This window comes from Protopterus annectens, chromosome 13.part0 (assembly GCF_019279795.1).
Source record: "Protopterus annectens isolate FY-2018-M chromosome 13.part0, PAN1.0, whole genome shotgun sequence".
Lineage (NCBI taxonomy): Eukaryota > Metazoa > Chordata > Ceratodontiformes > Protopteridae > Protopterus > Protopterus annectens.
This window is the reverse complement of record NC_056747.1, coordinates 51,792,355-51,808,242: the sequence shown is the minus strand read 5'-3', so window position 1 is coordinate 51,808,242 and position 15,888 is coordinate 51,792,355. Positions and strand designations below refer to the sequence as shown.

Sequence of the window (15,888 nt, the reverse complement as noted above, 5' to 3'; positions counted from 1 at the left end):
TCCATTTTGGACCCCCCAGACACATCCTCATTGTTGCAAATCACATTCCAGTCCCCACCTATAAGTAATATACCTTGCTGAAAACTGATGATTTCTCCCAGAATTTTCTTAAGGTCCATTAATAGCAGTTTTAGGTGGAATATAAATACATGCCAGTGTAATCCTTCCCTCTTGCCAGTAGCCCCTTAGCACTACAAATCTGCTACTATTACCTATTTTTATTGCTGTTGGAGCTCCTCTTGCAATTAATACACCCCTCTTTTATTTTGTCCCGGGTATTCGATTGAATAACCATCCTGAAACTTTCTTTATCAAATTCACATGTTCAGTTCTGTGTGTGTCTCCTGTAACATAGCTATTTGCACTCTACATTTTTTAATGTAATTTACTACTCTCTTTTTTGTATTTATCTGTGAGAATGTTGACATTTAAAGACATTACAGAAAGAATCATGGGAATAAAGAAATTATTATTCCCACCTTTTATGTATAACACCTTTTCTTTTTTGTTAAATGTCTAGTTCCAGTTTTTGTGTTACATGCATACCCTGTTTGACAGGTTAAACTTTTATGTAGTTGTTTGTTGTCATATCCATTTGAGCCTGTCGCATCTTACAAATCGTTTGTTGTATTGAAAGCCTTCAGACCAAAAAAAAAAAAAAACCACCCCAGTACCCTCTAAAGCTTATTAACTTGATACTAACATACAAAACTATGTATATCTTCAAATACTGAAGTTTTACCTTGCCAGTAGGAACAGAAGTCCTAAACTGACAGCCACACTCAGACAATTAAACCGAATAAAGGTTTAAACATGCTGCACGCTGTGCTTCTACTAAGTACTAATTGGTTTTGTCTTTCTTTGTAGTTCTGTCAGCTAGGAAACCCCCCCTGAATGCTTTCAGAGAACATTATGTTTAAGCCAATTTCACTTCTCAGTTTTTTTTCCTTCAGTCACTCTCCACCAGCATGTTGTCAGTTTCTCTTTATCGTATTGTCTCCATGGAGACATGAGAACCAGGCAGACAGTTTTTTATTAGATTGTTTCTATGGAAACATGCAGACCAGTTGCAGAATTGCTACCTTACGTATATGTATTTGCTAGAAAAAAGTCTCACAATATTCAACGTTCTTTTTCATTTACTTATCTTAAAATCTGTTACTAAATCAATCTAAGGTCCTTAATCCAGTCATTTCCCCATGCAAGAATGAGAAATGCACATTACTTTTTTCTTATGTCATGTTCTCTTAACCAGGCTTTTTTTCATTGCCTTGCCTACATTGGTTAAAAGTGAACAAGAAGAAAGAGTGAAGGGGGAGAGAATAAAAATGCAGCACCTGTTTACAATCACATACACTTAAAAATAACTGAAAATAATTACTTTTATAGCATGCAAAGAAAACCATTCACAATAACAATAGTGATAGTAAGAAAAAAATTCTTTACTTACATTTAACTTTCTCCCTTCACTTCCCCTCCCCAAAGCATTTTTTGAACTTTAATGACCTGAAGTAGGGCATATGCTTTAGAGTCCCTTACAAGTCCAACAAATTGTGAAAAAGTCCAATATTTTCAGATTTTCTTGTTCGGTCATATTTCATGCATATAATTATTGGATTGTAATCCCACATTGTTACTGGTTTTATTACTGTTCCTCTCCATCTCCCAAATCATGTCTCTGCTTTATTTCCAACATACCGTCAATTCTTTAGTTTTACAGGTACAGTCTGTCTGTGGTCTTTATTACTAGAAGAACAAGCAGCAGAACCTTTCTGTTTCACATCACACTTTTAGTTGGACAAACTTTTGTACTTTCTCCTTAGCATGTACTTCATCAAAAAAATATTTTCTCCCTCCAGGGAAGAATACTTTAAAGCCAGCTGGGTACTGCAGTTTGAATCTTCACACCTGTGTCTCTGCATTTCCTGAAAAGTGGAATAAATTTGTTTCTCTTTTGCCTGGTGTACAATGAGTAATAGTTCTCCACGAACACACTGCTGTCTCCCCCTTTTAGTACTTTGTCCTTCTGCCACAGTTTTGTCAAAATCAACTCCTCCTGCTGGTAGGATTATTGCATATTCACTATTAAAGGTTTAAGTTATTTTCTTATAGCCAGGTTTGGAGTGTACAGACAATACATTCTAGTGATGTTGATCAGCGAGGATCAACATCAATTTCTGATGTGGAATACCAGTCCAGTTGCTTATTTGTGCTTCCATAAAATTAATGCAGTTTGTTCCTTCCAGCTTCTCTGGTATAGCTGAAAATCTCAGTTTCCCTACTTTTTCTGTCCTGTAATTCTATTTTTTGAAACCTATTAATGTGCAGTCTCCTATTCAACCAGCCTTTTCTTCATTTCAACCTCTGATTTTTGCAGCTATCGCCTCATCTGAATATTTGTTCAAAACATTTTTTCCAGCCTTTTGTTGTTTGTATTGATATACCCCATCAGTGTTTTTGTTTATTTTAACCAGGTCTTTGTGCAGTTGTCGTACATATTATTGTATCTTCCTGTAGGTAACTGGAATTCATGTCTGGAGGTTGCATTGCTTTTTGCTGAACAGCTGCAGAACTTTCTCCAGTCAGTGTTTCTTCCTTCCTTTTTGTAGCTAAATTTTCCAGGTCCTCTGTATTTCTGTTTTCCTGGCATTCAGGCAGTACACTTACTAGTCGGTTACTGAAATTTACTCAAACACAAGTCTACTGGCCTTCTCTGAGTTCCAGTTTTCACACTGGGAGAGCTAGAATTAAGTTACTCAATGTGCAGCCATCTTGGAAATCTAGAACAGTCTGTTGTTGAGAGGAATAAGAATGTTAAAAATTAGATGCTATTTTTTTTTAATCACAAGGATTTTAATTGGAAGACGGTGGCTCCTCGCTGATCAACATCACTAGAATGTATTGTCTGCACTTTCTGCTATGAAAAGAAAACAACTCAAACTTCATATACACTAGCTGATAGTTCATCTACATTTTTTGTCTAGACCTTTTTCTACAAACACCGTTGACAGAAGTCTCTTATGATTTGAAGGTTCAATCTGCATTCTTCCTCAGAAAGCAGAAAGTACAGTAGATGAGACAGAAGACTTGGACAACTGCAGTTACAGAGACAGTTACTGAAAGAGGCATGTAAGTCACAACTAAAACTTTTTTTTTCTTGCTTGTTCTCTTACTACTGGCCGAGAGAATTACTAACTGTAGATTGATTAGCTGTTAAGGAAACGAGCCTATAAATAGAGAACTTGTCAGTTTTCCTTTTCTCTTTACTTATGCACAGCTTTGAAGTATTCCTCTGGTGTGTACCTCTGTTTGACAAAGCAGCTGTCAGTATACAGGCTTTGATGCACGATTTGCTAATATAGATGGAATCAGTGTTCATCATTTGTCTTAGCAATCCTGCCAAGGATGCAACTGCTAGCCAACTCCCAAAGCTTAAGGTTGCCTTCCGTCCACCCAACCAGACCATGAATCAGCTCGAGCAGAAGAAAGAGTGGTTTAGGCACCCAGCTGTTCAGAGCTTTCCTGCCACTGAAGTGTGTTTGTATTGCAGGCTTTCATGCATCAGCTGTCCTGATAAATTCCCATCAGGGCAAAAATCTTCCACGTTTTAATTGCTGTGGCTACAAGTGGTCTGTAGTAATCCATGTACTATCCCAGTAAACAAAGTAAATGATTAACTTTTTCTGTAAAACTAAGTTTTATACTAGGACATTTTTTATAGACTGTTTTTTTTTTTTTAGCAGGAGTGTTGCTTTCTTTTTAAAAAAAAAAAAAAAAAAGTTGTTACAGTTTAACTGTTTTTTATAAAGCTGCATTTTTATTAGTTTTGTGTGCTGGGGTGTTTAATTGGGTACCTGTCAAATCTTCGAATGCTCAAAATTTAGAATGTTACATGGTTGAGACCAAACGTTCAAAGTTTTGAGTGCTCGAAAATAGACTTTCAGTGGCACCGTACGGTGCAGATAGGGAGAATTTCTCTTTTCTGCACTGAAACGCGGTCTCTGAGTTGGTATATTTAAGTAGGGGAGGTGTAGGGGGGCTTGCCCCCCTGCCTACACTGTTAGTGTTTTTTTTCTGTTTTTTTTTTTTTTTTTTCTTTTTTATGTTCGAAAATCCAAATGTTGAACATTTGGTCTCGACCATGTAATGTTCGACATTTTGGATGTTCGAACATTTAACATAGACCTGTTTAGTTTCTTTTTATTTATTTATTTTTTATGGAAATACTGACATTTTTAATACTGGTTTGTTTCACTGAGTACTGCAGCTGGGCTTCCTTGGGATTAAAACATTTTTTGATTTCACTTTGGAACATCCTACTGTTTCCTCTGTTCTTGCCTCTTCTATCCATCAAAAGAAAAACTCTTTTCAAAACAGCCTTTGCCTCTTCTTCAGGCTTCTAAATTGCCTTAGTGCCAGACGGGTGACTGTCTGGTCTAGTCCCTAATAATCACCATGGACTGGAGGTTAACATGCCCTTTGCAGATGTTGGAGTACTCCAAAAGTGAGACCTATTCTCTGTTATTTTGAACAACAGTGGCTTATTGGGCTTAGCAGAGGGTTTAGTTCAGGCTCTTAACCCTTCCACATCCGATCTTTATGGCAAGAAAAAAAGGAATTCTTCAGTCTGATTCATCTGATGCCATTTCCAGAGCTGCTGCTGCTGGAACTGTTAAGAGGAGGTTTGCTTGGTTGCAACTTCAATTGAAGTAGCTTATATTGAGATTTTAAATTCTCCCTTAGACAGAAGGTAGTCTTTGGAACCTCTACTGCAGAGGTCCTGAAAAAGTGTGATGGGAGAGGGAAGCTGCTAATTTGGTGAAACTCGCCGTTTGTTTCAGTCTTAATTTTCTAAGTTTGTCGAGAGATTTTTAATGCTGCCGTTTCAATATATAAAAAATAAGAGGACACAGCAAGCCTCTGCTAAGTAGACATTTAAAAATCAGTGGCAGAGATGAAGGAAGGAGGAGCCCCACTGAAAAAGGATAGTCTAACAAATCTGAAAGACTGTCTTAAGAACCCCCGTTCCCCCCAAGTAAGTCTTTAATTCTTCCCAAAAATCTGAACCTTTGTTTATCTCTCTGGCAACAGCTAGTGTCAAACAAATGGGTTCTGAAAGTGACAAATCACGGGTAAATATGGCAGTGGTAATCCCCCCCCCCCTTTTTAAGGGATTCCTCCTAATCTGCCAGGTCAAACTTTCATTCCTGCCATTCAGCGTCTGCTAATTTGGGTGGTGATAGAAGCTGTCACTCCTTCATAGTAGAAAGCTTTTATTCAAGATTGTTGTTGGTGCATTAAAAAAAGGCTTCATGGAGAGCACTGCTAAATCTTTCATTTTTAAATCAGTTTACCATTCCAAAATTCAAAATGTTCTTTCTACAACCTGTCGCCTGTCATTCTCCGTTTAAGTTTTTGACCCTAGCTGTAAAAGATGCTTATGGCATTTTTGTAGCTCCAGATTTCAGATGTTTAAGGTTTCTTGTATCTGGATCACAGTTTCAATTCTCTGCATTACCCTTTGTGCTCTCCACTGTTTGAAGAGTTTGACAAAAATTTCTAGCACCAGTGATAGCCTAGTGCATACTACAACGTACTTGCATTTGTTTCCTTGTTCAGATCACTTGCTTGTCTTTGAGTCTTTTTCAAAGTGTCCAGTCTAACTTGGGTCTCGTTTTGATTCCTCCTCACAGGATTGTTTACTTGTGATGTCTCCTAGATACTTCATTTCAAGGAGCTTTTCTGCCCCAGGAAAAAGTAGATCTAGATCTAGATTTATTCCTATTTTTTTCACTCAAAATACTATGCAAGGGAATTTCTCAGAATTGTAGGATTCATGGCATCTATGATTCTCACGATTCATCTAGCAAAACCTCACATGGAAAAAAAAATCACTGATAATCAGTATGGTCCCAGCATCAGCATCCTCTGACATTCTGGATTCCTATTAGGTGTTTCTGAGAAAGAAACTTATTTGGAGAAACCAATTTTATCTGAATCCAACTATCTCATTTTCCCTTCCAGCTCAAGTGCTTGAGACATTGTTTGGGAAGCAGTGTTTATGGGAACAAGTGCAATGTCTTTAGGGGAAAAAAGAAAGTGTAAAAGAGATGTTGGCAAACATGAATGCTCTTAACACTCTCAATCATTGGTGGTTATCTGGACCATCGCAAGTAATTACAGACAGCATCACAGTATTGTATAAAGTAAACGGCTGGAGCTAAATCTTGCCATCTGTTCAGAATAGTCATGGAAGCATGGGCTGTAGTCTCACTGCAATCTCACTGTATAGTTATCTTGCATCTGTCGGAGCAAACTTTTGTCCCAAACAAGCTGAGCAGGACAGACCCTAATGAAGGTTGATCAAAACTGAGGGGTCCTCCAAGAATTGATTCAGCTGCCGTGAACACCTCAAATCTTTTTGCCTCCAGTCACAACAGTCAGTTGCCAACATTCTGCTGCAGGATTACATGCAAGAATGCTTAAAGTGTATATGTATGTATATATGTGTGTGTGTGTGTGTGTGTATATATATATATATATATATATATATATGTATATATATATACATATATATATATATATATATATATATATATATATATATATATATATATATATATATATATATATATATATATATATATAAAATGTGTGTGTAGGTATGTATGTGTATGTATGTATGTATATGTGTGTATGTGTGTGTGTGTGTGTGTGTGTATATATATATATATATATATATCTATATATATATATATATATATATATATATATATTTATTTATTTTGCTTGGAGAACAGTGTTCCTGTACTGTCTTTGCGTTAATGTTTATGGTCAACCTGAAGGTTCAGAAGGACTCTCCAAAGGTCATTGCGGTGACTCCCTTTTGGTATAGGCATTACTGATTCTCTCATTTTGAAAATGGCCAAGGGCATTTACCACAAGGTTCTCGACAGACTGGACCTACTGTCACAAAAAAGGAATTGTTTGATACATCCCAGGATGGATGAACTGCAACTAACTGCCTGGAATGATGATATTGGTATTTTTAAGCACTTAATGTCTGAGGATGTATGGTAGGTATTAAAGTAGGCAAGGAAATCTGCTGCTCTAAAGTCATATATTAGCAAATGGGAACTCTTCTAGTTGATGCTAAGACAAGAGCCAGGAGTCTTTTAAAGCTAGTGATGTTCTTCATCTCCCATTGCTGCAGTCCTTACATATGGGTAGTCCGCTGTCCTCGGTCGGCCCGAATACCAAAGTATTAGGCTGACGTCGGTCAAGGCGCTTAAAACTGACATCGGGACGTCAGGGTACAAAAGCACATGACCGACGTCATTTCCTCAGTCTTTTTTGCCACATGGTCCGATGCAGAAGCAGCGTTGCAAGTGCCGTTCGGCGTTCTGAAATTTTTCGAATTCGGATTTTCAGACCGAATCCAAGTTGGCTAAGTACCCCGTTGGGGAATATTTTGTTTTTTTCTTGCCTCAGTGTTTTACCGGATGTCAGAAAAAGTGAATAACTGTATTTCTTGTGGGAAACAGATACCGCATAGGGATTATCATTCTTTGTGTATTCCTTGTTTGGGGCCTGAGCACGACGTTGTTGGGTGTCGCTTTTGTGCTAGGTTCAATAAACGCACTATTGCGAAGGTTAGATTGTGCTAGGCTGGTCTTTGGGAAGCGGTGCAATTATAATATGCCGCCGGATTCTCCGGCCCCGCTTCTAAGAAGCGCAAAGACAAAGCACTTAAACGCAGGCAAGATGAGTCGTCCCTTCGCGACCCGTGTTCTTTAGACGTTTCAGTGGAACCGGTGGTTCCGACGGAGACTTCTCTGGAGTCTCAGGGGGAGACTTTGATTTTGCAGGAGGTGGTCTCTCAGGAGGCAGGTCAGGCTGAAGGGGCTTCTCAAGTTACTGTACTCCCCTCCCTTCCTAGGGTGGGTAGGCCTTCTCCTTCTGTTTCCAAGGCTTCTCCCAGAGGCAGGCCAGTTTTAGCTTCTGTTGGTGTCACTCCTAGTTCAGCAGGGTCTGTGCCTAAGAAGCACATGCTTAAAATGGCAGAAGATTTGATTACTCTGATTAGAGGTTCTTTGCCCTCCTGATAAGAGGCCTAGGGTGGAGCCAGAGTTGGGAAGTTTTGAGCAGGCTTCGGATGTTTCAGAGTCTTCAGCTGAAAACTTGCAGGAGTACTCTCCTTATTCTGATTCTGATGCAGATGATTCCACTCCTTCTGCTTCTCCTCCAGAGGATTTTTCTTTTCAGAGACACTTCATTCTATGAGGAACATTTTAAGTGGGAAGGTCAGGACTTCTCTGATTCTAGGAAAAGGCTTAGGAGTTTTGCTGTTACCCCAGCATAGGCCCTTGGCTATACCCCTGTTCTGGATGTTGTGGAAGATGTGTTTGCAGAGGCTTCACTTAATCCTGATTCTCTGCCTCCTGCTCCTGTTAAACCGGATAGGTATTACAGGGTGCCTGAGGCTCATAAATATCTTTATAAGAGTCCCAGGGCGGACCCAGAAACTATTAGTCAGGGACCTAAGGGTGTCAAGGCCTCTGTTGTAAAAATCCGGTTCCTCTAGATAAAGAAGCCAGAGCTTTGGATAGATGGGGAAAGAAGGTCTATACATCTTCTACCTTAGCTATGAGGGCTTTGAATTGCCAGTTTCATATGTTGAAATATCAAAACTTTCTTCTTTCTCAATTGAAGTCTAAGGTGGATGCTCTGGCGGAAGGCATTGAGTGTAAAGAATTACAAGATTTGGTGCATGTCTCTGAACAGGTGGGTAAGCATTCATTGCAGTGTGGTTTTGATGCTGTGCAGGCCTCGTCTAGGGTGGCTGCCACTGGCTCAGTTCTTCGCAGGCACGCCTGGCTGAAGGATCAGAATTTATCTGACCATGTTAAGACAAGGATTTTGGATGCTCCTTTGCAGTCTGATGTGTTGTTTGGTTCACCTGTGGAGTCAGTCTTGAAGAAAATGGAAGACAAGGCTAAGTCTATGCAGGCTGTTAAAGATTTTTTGCAAGTTCAGCCTCCGAAGTTTAGTAGGAATTGGCCTGCTAAGGGGTGGATGTATCCTTCTTATGATTCTCAGTCTAGGGGTAGATCTAGACGTGGTAGGGGCAGAGCTCAGAGTTCTTTCAGGCCTAGAACAGGGAGTTCACCTGCACAATCTTCGGGTGAGGGCAGGGGCCAGTCCTTTCGTAAACAGCAGATCCTTCTTGCCTGGCAGCACCTTTGGGAGGAAGGTTAGCACTCTTCAAGGAAAATTGGATGTTGATTACCCAAGACAAATGGGTATTGGATATCATACACCAGGGTTACAAGTTTTATTTCCATACCTTGCCTCCTTTCAAAGGCATGCCGGACGTTCCTCCTCAGCAAAGACTAGAGGTTCGCAAACAAATTTCTCTACTACTTCAAATAGGGGCCATACAACCGGTCCCTCTGCCAGAAGTGGGCCTAGGATTTTACTCTCGCCTGTTTCTAGTACCAAAGAAAGGAAACACGTGGAGACCAATTTTGGATTTATCTATCCTCAACACATATCTGGACATTCCCAAGTTCAAAATGTTGACGTTACAACAGCTTTTACCTCTGCTGGGCAAAGATCACTGGATGGTGACTCTGGATCTCAAGGAGGCTTACCTTCATGTTCCTATCAGGCCCGGTTGCAGGAAGTATCTGCGTTTTCGGGCTGGGACTTCACATTATCAGTTCTCTGCGTTGCCCTTTGGCTTATCTACTGCGCCCAGAGTGTTTACGAAGGTTCTGGCTCCAGTGGTAGCTTTCTTCAGGCTAAGAGGAATACAGATCTATCCTTATTTGGACGATTGCCTGATTCTGGCCCAAGAAAAGGACGAACTTCTTCATCATTTACAGTATGTGATGGCAGTGTTATGATGCCTGGGGTATTCTGTGAACGAAATAAAGTCCAGTCTAGTACCCTCTCAGGACATGTGCTTTCTGGGTGTGAGACTGAATACAGCATCCCAGATGGCCTTTTTGACCCCGGACAAACAAAAGAATCTTTCTCTTTATTTCCACCAGTTGTCTCGTCAGTCCAGGCTGACTGCAAGGACAGTCCTTCAAGCCTTGGGGTTCATGGCATCTTGTATTCTGGTACTTCCCAATGCCAAACTGCATATGAGGAAGCTACAATGGTATCTCAAGAATGTATGGACACAGCACTGCCAAGATTTGGACACTGTCATTCAGATAATACCTTGCATTCAAAAGGAATTTTTGTGGTGGGCTCAGGAATGTCACCTAAACAAGGGACTCTCTGTGACCCGGCCAGAGGCGAGTCAGATTTTAACGACAGATGCCTCAGACAAAGCTTGGGGAGCTCATCTAAATGGAAAATGGGTACAAGACATGTGGCCTGCCAGACTTCAACATCTACATATCAACTTGAAGGAGATGTTAGCAGTCCAGTTTGCATTGATAGCTTTCAAGGATTTACTTCTTCCAGGGCAGTTGTTGAGTCAAACAGACAACACAACGGTCATGTGGTACATCAACAAGCAAGGGGGAACGCATTCTTATCCTCTATGCAGACAAGCAATGATTTTGTGGGAGACTGCTCTCAGTTTACAGCTAAATCTTCAGGCAAGATTTCTGCCAGGAGCACAGAACTCCTTAGCAGATGTGTTGAGCAGACAAATTATGGATCCCCACGAGTGGAAATTGGATCCTCATGTATTTCAGAGATTGACAGTGTTATGGGGAACTCCAGACATAGATCTGTTCGCTTCTCCACTAAATTACCAGCTGCCAAAGTTTTGCACAAAAAGGTTTCATCCCACAGCTTGGAAAGTGGATGCTCTCTCATTCAATTGGAGCAATCTTCACGTGTATGCCTTTCCACCTCTGCCTCTCCTCCCAAAGGTACTGCTGAAGGTCAGACAGGACAAGCCAAACATGATTTTAATAGCTCCAGATTGGCCTCGACAGCACTGGTACCCATTACTGAGAAGTCTGGTACAGGAGCCTCCATGGCCTTTGCCTTGATTCCTCACCTGCTGTCTCAGGAGAACAGTCATTTACTCAATGTCAAACTTCATTCTCTACATCTGACAGCCTGGCATATTCTGTTTTAAACCCTGGAGGGTCTCAGCTTCCACAACAAGTTTTGAATGTTATTTTGGAGGCCAGAAGGCCTAGTACAAGGAAAGTTTACGCAGATAAATGGAGGAGATTTTTATTTTGGAGTACAGCAAAGGACTTTGATGTTTCTAAACCTAATTTAAGTGTTGCGCTCTAAGAGCTTACTGAGTTATTGGACAAAGGTTTGTCCTTCTCCTCTATAAAGGTTCATGCTGCAGCAATTTCTGCTCACTATGACTGTGACCCACCATTATTTTCTCAGCCTTTGTTTAAGCAATTCCTTAGAGGGCAAAGAATATAAGACCCCCACGAGAGCTCCTACTCCTGCTTGGGATCTCAATTTTGTGTTGGAGAAACTCACTCTACAACCTTTTGAGCCTGCAGCATCGGCAGAGTTGAAATATTTATCATGGAAGACTGCTTTTTTGTTGGCCATTACCTCTGCGAGAAGGGTTTCTGAATTACAGGCCCTTATGGCAGTTGAGCCTTTCTTAATTTTCCACAAGGATAGGGTGTCTTTGCGTACTAACCCTTCTTTTATGCCTAAAGTGGTTTCTAGTGTGGCTTTAAACCAAACTATTCATTTGCCTACTTTTTATGCAAACCCCCAAAATAAAGGGGAAAGGATTTTGCACACTTTGGATATACACAGACAGTTGCGATATTATTTGAGCAGAACTAAAGGGTTCAGGCAGTCTCAGCAGTTGTTTGTTTCTTTTGCTTTGGGTTCTCAGGGCAAACCTGTTTCAAAACAAACTATTTCTAAGTGGATTGGTTTTGTATTGCTTTCTGTTATTCCCATCATGGTAAGGAGATTCCAGCTGGGATTAGGCCTCATTCCACTAGGGCTACTGCCACTTCTACAGCTTTTTAAGGGGTGGCTACTAAAGATATTTTGGAAGCAGCTACTTGGAGTTCAGTGCATACTTTCTCTAAGCATTACCACCTTCCACTTTACTCTAAATCTAGGGCTGGATTTGCCACTGCAATTTTACAGGGCATGTTGGCAGCTCCTAATACTTTATAGTTTTGCCATCCTCCCTTACCTCTGCTTTGGGATTCTACCCATATGTAAGGACTGCAGCAATGTGAGATGAAGAACATAGTACAGTTTTGTACCTACCATAAATGTAGATGTTCAAGATCCACATTGCTGCAGTCCAATTACCTCCCTCCTTCCCCTCTGTTGTTGAAGGTGGTGGTGTGGTTTGTGTTGTACATATTGTAAATATGGTTAGTGCACGGGTGGTTGGTTAGGTTTTGCTGGTTTTTGGCTTTGGCCTTTCTTGTTAGGGCCTTCTGACATCTGGGGCAAGAAAAGACTGAGGAAATGACGTTGGTCATGCGCTTTTGTACCCTGATGTCCTGATGTCAGTTTTAAGCGCCTTGACCGACGTCAGTCTAATACTTTGGTATTCGGGCCGACCGAGGACAGCGGACTACCCATATGTAAGGACTGCAGCAATGTGGATCTTCGAACATCTACATTTATGGTAGGTACAAAACTGTACTTTTCTCTGGCTCTACAATGTTTCTGTGAGTTATTGTCCTATGGCCTTACTCTTCTGTCAAGGTACACTTGTTGGCTATTTCAGCGTGACTGCTTAGGGGTCCCTCTGTTTCAATGTAATCCCATGTAAAAGTGTTTCTGAAAGTGGTGTTACTTGCCAAGCCACCTACTAGAAAACAGTGCCTCACTAATGAGACCTAAATGTAAAGTGTTAGCAGTCCATATCCACCTTTCTTCCCATACTTGTTAGAGTCCCTTAAGGCTCAGTACTTGGCCCTCTGCTATTCAATATGTTCTGGCTGTCAGGGTTTGATATTCATTCACCACATTCCTTTTGCTTCCATTAATTTAGTCCTTATCCAGTATGTTGGTAACGATTCAACTATTATGTGCACAGCCAAAACAATCCCTGAACTTTAGGACATCACCCAACTCTCCTTCAACCCTTTGGGAGCCTTGTACACAGTGTAGCTGTGTAATAAACCCTCAAAAAAAAAAGAAATGGAACCAGCCACTACACTGCCATAAACAGTTCTGCAGTCTTAAACACCCAAGCTGCCTTAAGTACAGTCAAATCAAACTAGTGCACACCCTTTTTTTCACATCACAAATAATCCCTTAAATTTCTTTAGTGCTATGTAACAACTAGAAAGCTTTTCTCCTCCATTAAATTCCTGACCTGTGTCACTCGCTCACTTATGCTCTCACCCGTGAATCCCATAGTGACTACCTTTATTCTAGGTGTTGCTAAAATCTGAAACTCCCTACCCATGTCCATCTGACAACTCGGCAAACCCAACCTCTTAAAGTCCTTACAAAAATTGTTTTGTAAAGAACACCAGGGTTTGTCACCATATCTCTTACCTTTGATAAATCCTTCTCTCTGACATCAACTTCCATCTAAATGCTCTTTTCCTTATATGCAGTCACATAGGACTTTGTTTTGTAGATGCAACAACTACACCCTTAATCACCTATAAGTTTCTGTCACTGTAGCATACCCTTGATAAATTCTCCTCAGCCTGAACACACACACTATTTTACAAACCTCATCTTGCAAAAAAATTCCCAGTGATGATGCTCTACTATAACATAATATGCTCTTCTTAATGCTTAAGGAATGTGAAATGCACACTGCCATTTTCATTAAGTATATGTCCTGTAAACCTGCTGATAAATCTCCTATAATTGGCACAGTATTACTACTTTTATGCAATATTTCTTTACCTTGTGTAATTGAGTAGAGTATTGCCTTTTGAACAAGTACTATGTTTATGCATCTTATGGAAGTGCTCAGCTGTGTACTCTTATCTTTTATGTACGTTTGTTCAACTATATATCTATACTGATTCTAATTTTCTGAGCTTTTCTTTCCAGGCTTTCACTGGAAAGAGGATGAAACCACTTGGATTTTCCTTGTAAACAAATGCAAATAAAATTATGTTGCAATAACGCTAGAACTAGAAGGATAGATCTACTGTAACATACCCATCCACTTTTCAAAGATTTGTAGTGTTTTCATTTTGCCATCTAAACGCAGGGTACCACAGTACTCATTATGGGACACGAGCACTACGATTGGCAGCTTGGGGAAGTGTTTGCCCTCTGTTCAGTCCTAATGTCTGCTAGCCTTAGCCCTGTTCTATAGAAGAGGGATCCCATGAGTACAAAACTTTCATTTACTATGGTTATTTTCTTTATCCAGTGGCACGGTAGTGCAGTGGTTAGCATTGTTGCCTCACAGCAAGAGGTTCTCCTTTTCGATTCTGTGCTGGGATGCCTTCTGTGTGGAGTCTGCATATACGCCCTGTGTTCGCATGGGTTTCCTCCAGGTGTTCTGGTTTCCTCCCACATTCCAAATACATGCATCTGGAGAGTTTAGTCTCCGGGTGTCCACTGAAAATGGGCTCTTTCCCAGTAAACAAATGTTAAATATAAATAAAATGTATTCTATATTTACCAGCTATGCCAAAAATTTCTGTGCTATTGCCATCCCTTTTCATACTTAAATGTTGCAGTATTGACAGAGCTAATGCGCTTACTCGCATGGACACACACACGCACACCACATCACTCTGTAATCACAATGTTTGCCATCCCGTGTTGTGTTTGGGTAATGTTTGATATGACCTTCACTTGGGAGCAGTTTAATCCCATGTATTTCACAGGTTTAGGCTTAGAGTAGAGTACAGGCTAGTAGAGACATTTTTGCCCTCAACATCCAGCACCATGCCAGGCCTTGGCATATTCTTTATAAATCCTGATAGCAACAATGTCTCATTCTTGTCTTTGCTTAAACAATAAATACAGACCTTCTCTTGCCTCATTCCCAGATTTTCCTGCCCAAACATGCGCACCTCCCATCCTGCATACGTGTATCCTTTGAATCCTATCTTGAATACCTGTAGCAAAGGAAATGGTCTTATTGCAGATAAAAGCTGTCATAAATTATTTAAGCTTAATCCCATCATTTCTCCCTCCAGTGCTCCATTTCTGTGAATGATGCTACCGGTAATAACTGTAGTATAAGTTTGCTATTGGCTGACATGTCATTAGGTTGACTGGAGATTCCCTAAATCGCCAGTAGGTGTGTACATTCTGCAGTAGACTGGCATCCCATTCAGGGTAGGCTGTCTGCCTTACACTCTTGCTTGCAGGGATAGGCGTTACTCACCCCCTACCCTGAATAGAATGAAGCAGGTATTGCTGAATGAAAGGCTTAAATAGTTCTTGGGATGCCATCCTGGTATAGGAACCAACTTTTAATTAATCTAGAATTATAGAACTCGTTTTTAAATTTATTGCTTGGTGATTGATATATTTATTTACCTGTGACTTCAACAAAACGCTCCCTAATTACTGTTTATGAACTGATTACCTGAGTATTACTCTGTATTTTGAAGGAGATTAAGGTTTTTTTTTTTTAAGTGAATCCTCAAAATACCGAGTAGCAGATTCTAAATTTGTCTTCATTTGAAAATTCTACTCCTCAAATCAGTATAGTAAATTCTTTTGTGTTTAAGAATATTTTTTGCTGTATAACGAAGAAATGTTTGTAATAGATTTTTGTTTATGCAAAGACTAATGTATTACCATATATTACAGTTAATTGTTGTATAATTTCCAGCTCTTCCTGCAAATTACAAAAGTTAGTTTTGCAAACCTGAAAGTCTGACATTAAGAATGTGTGTGCTTTTTGACAAAAAAACCTGCTTTTTTAAAGTTTTTTTTATGGACTTAAATTTAAAAAGACAGTGTGTTGTC

The 15,888-nt window shown here is 40.1% G+C and overlaps 1 protein-coding gene across 2 annotated transcripts in view; it reads left to right on the top strand.

The window, feature by feature from the left end:
- The window catches only part of LOC122817576 (ceramide synthase 2-like), a 1,851,243-nt gene that overhangs the window by 122,786 nt on the left and 1,712,569 nt on the right, over positions 1–15,888 (top strand). Inside the window, exon 2 of one of the 2 annotated variants that reach the window (XM_044090612.1) lies at positions 2,985–3,129. The exons of the other annotated variant lie outside the window; for it this stretch is intronic. Within the exon in view, the coding sequence (XP_043946547.1) occupies positions 3,074–3,129 (56 nt within the window). The 5' untranslated portion in view covers positions 2,985–3,073. The remainder of the gene's footprint in view (positions 1–2,984; positions 3,130–15,888) is intronic. 2 annotated transcript variants of the gene reach the window in all.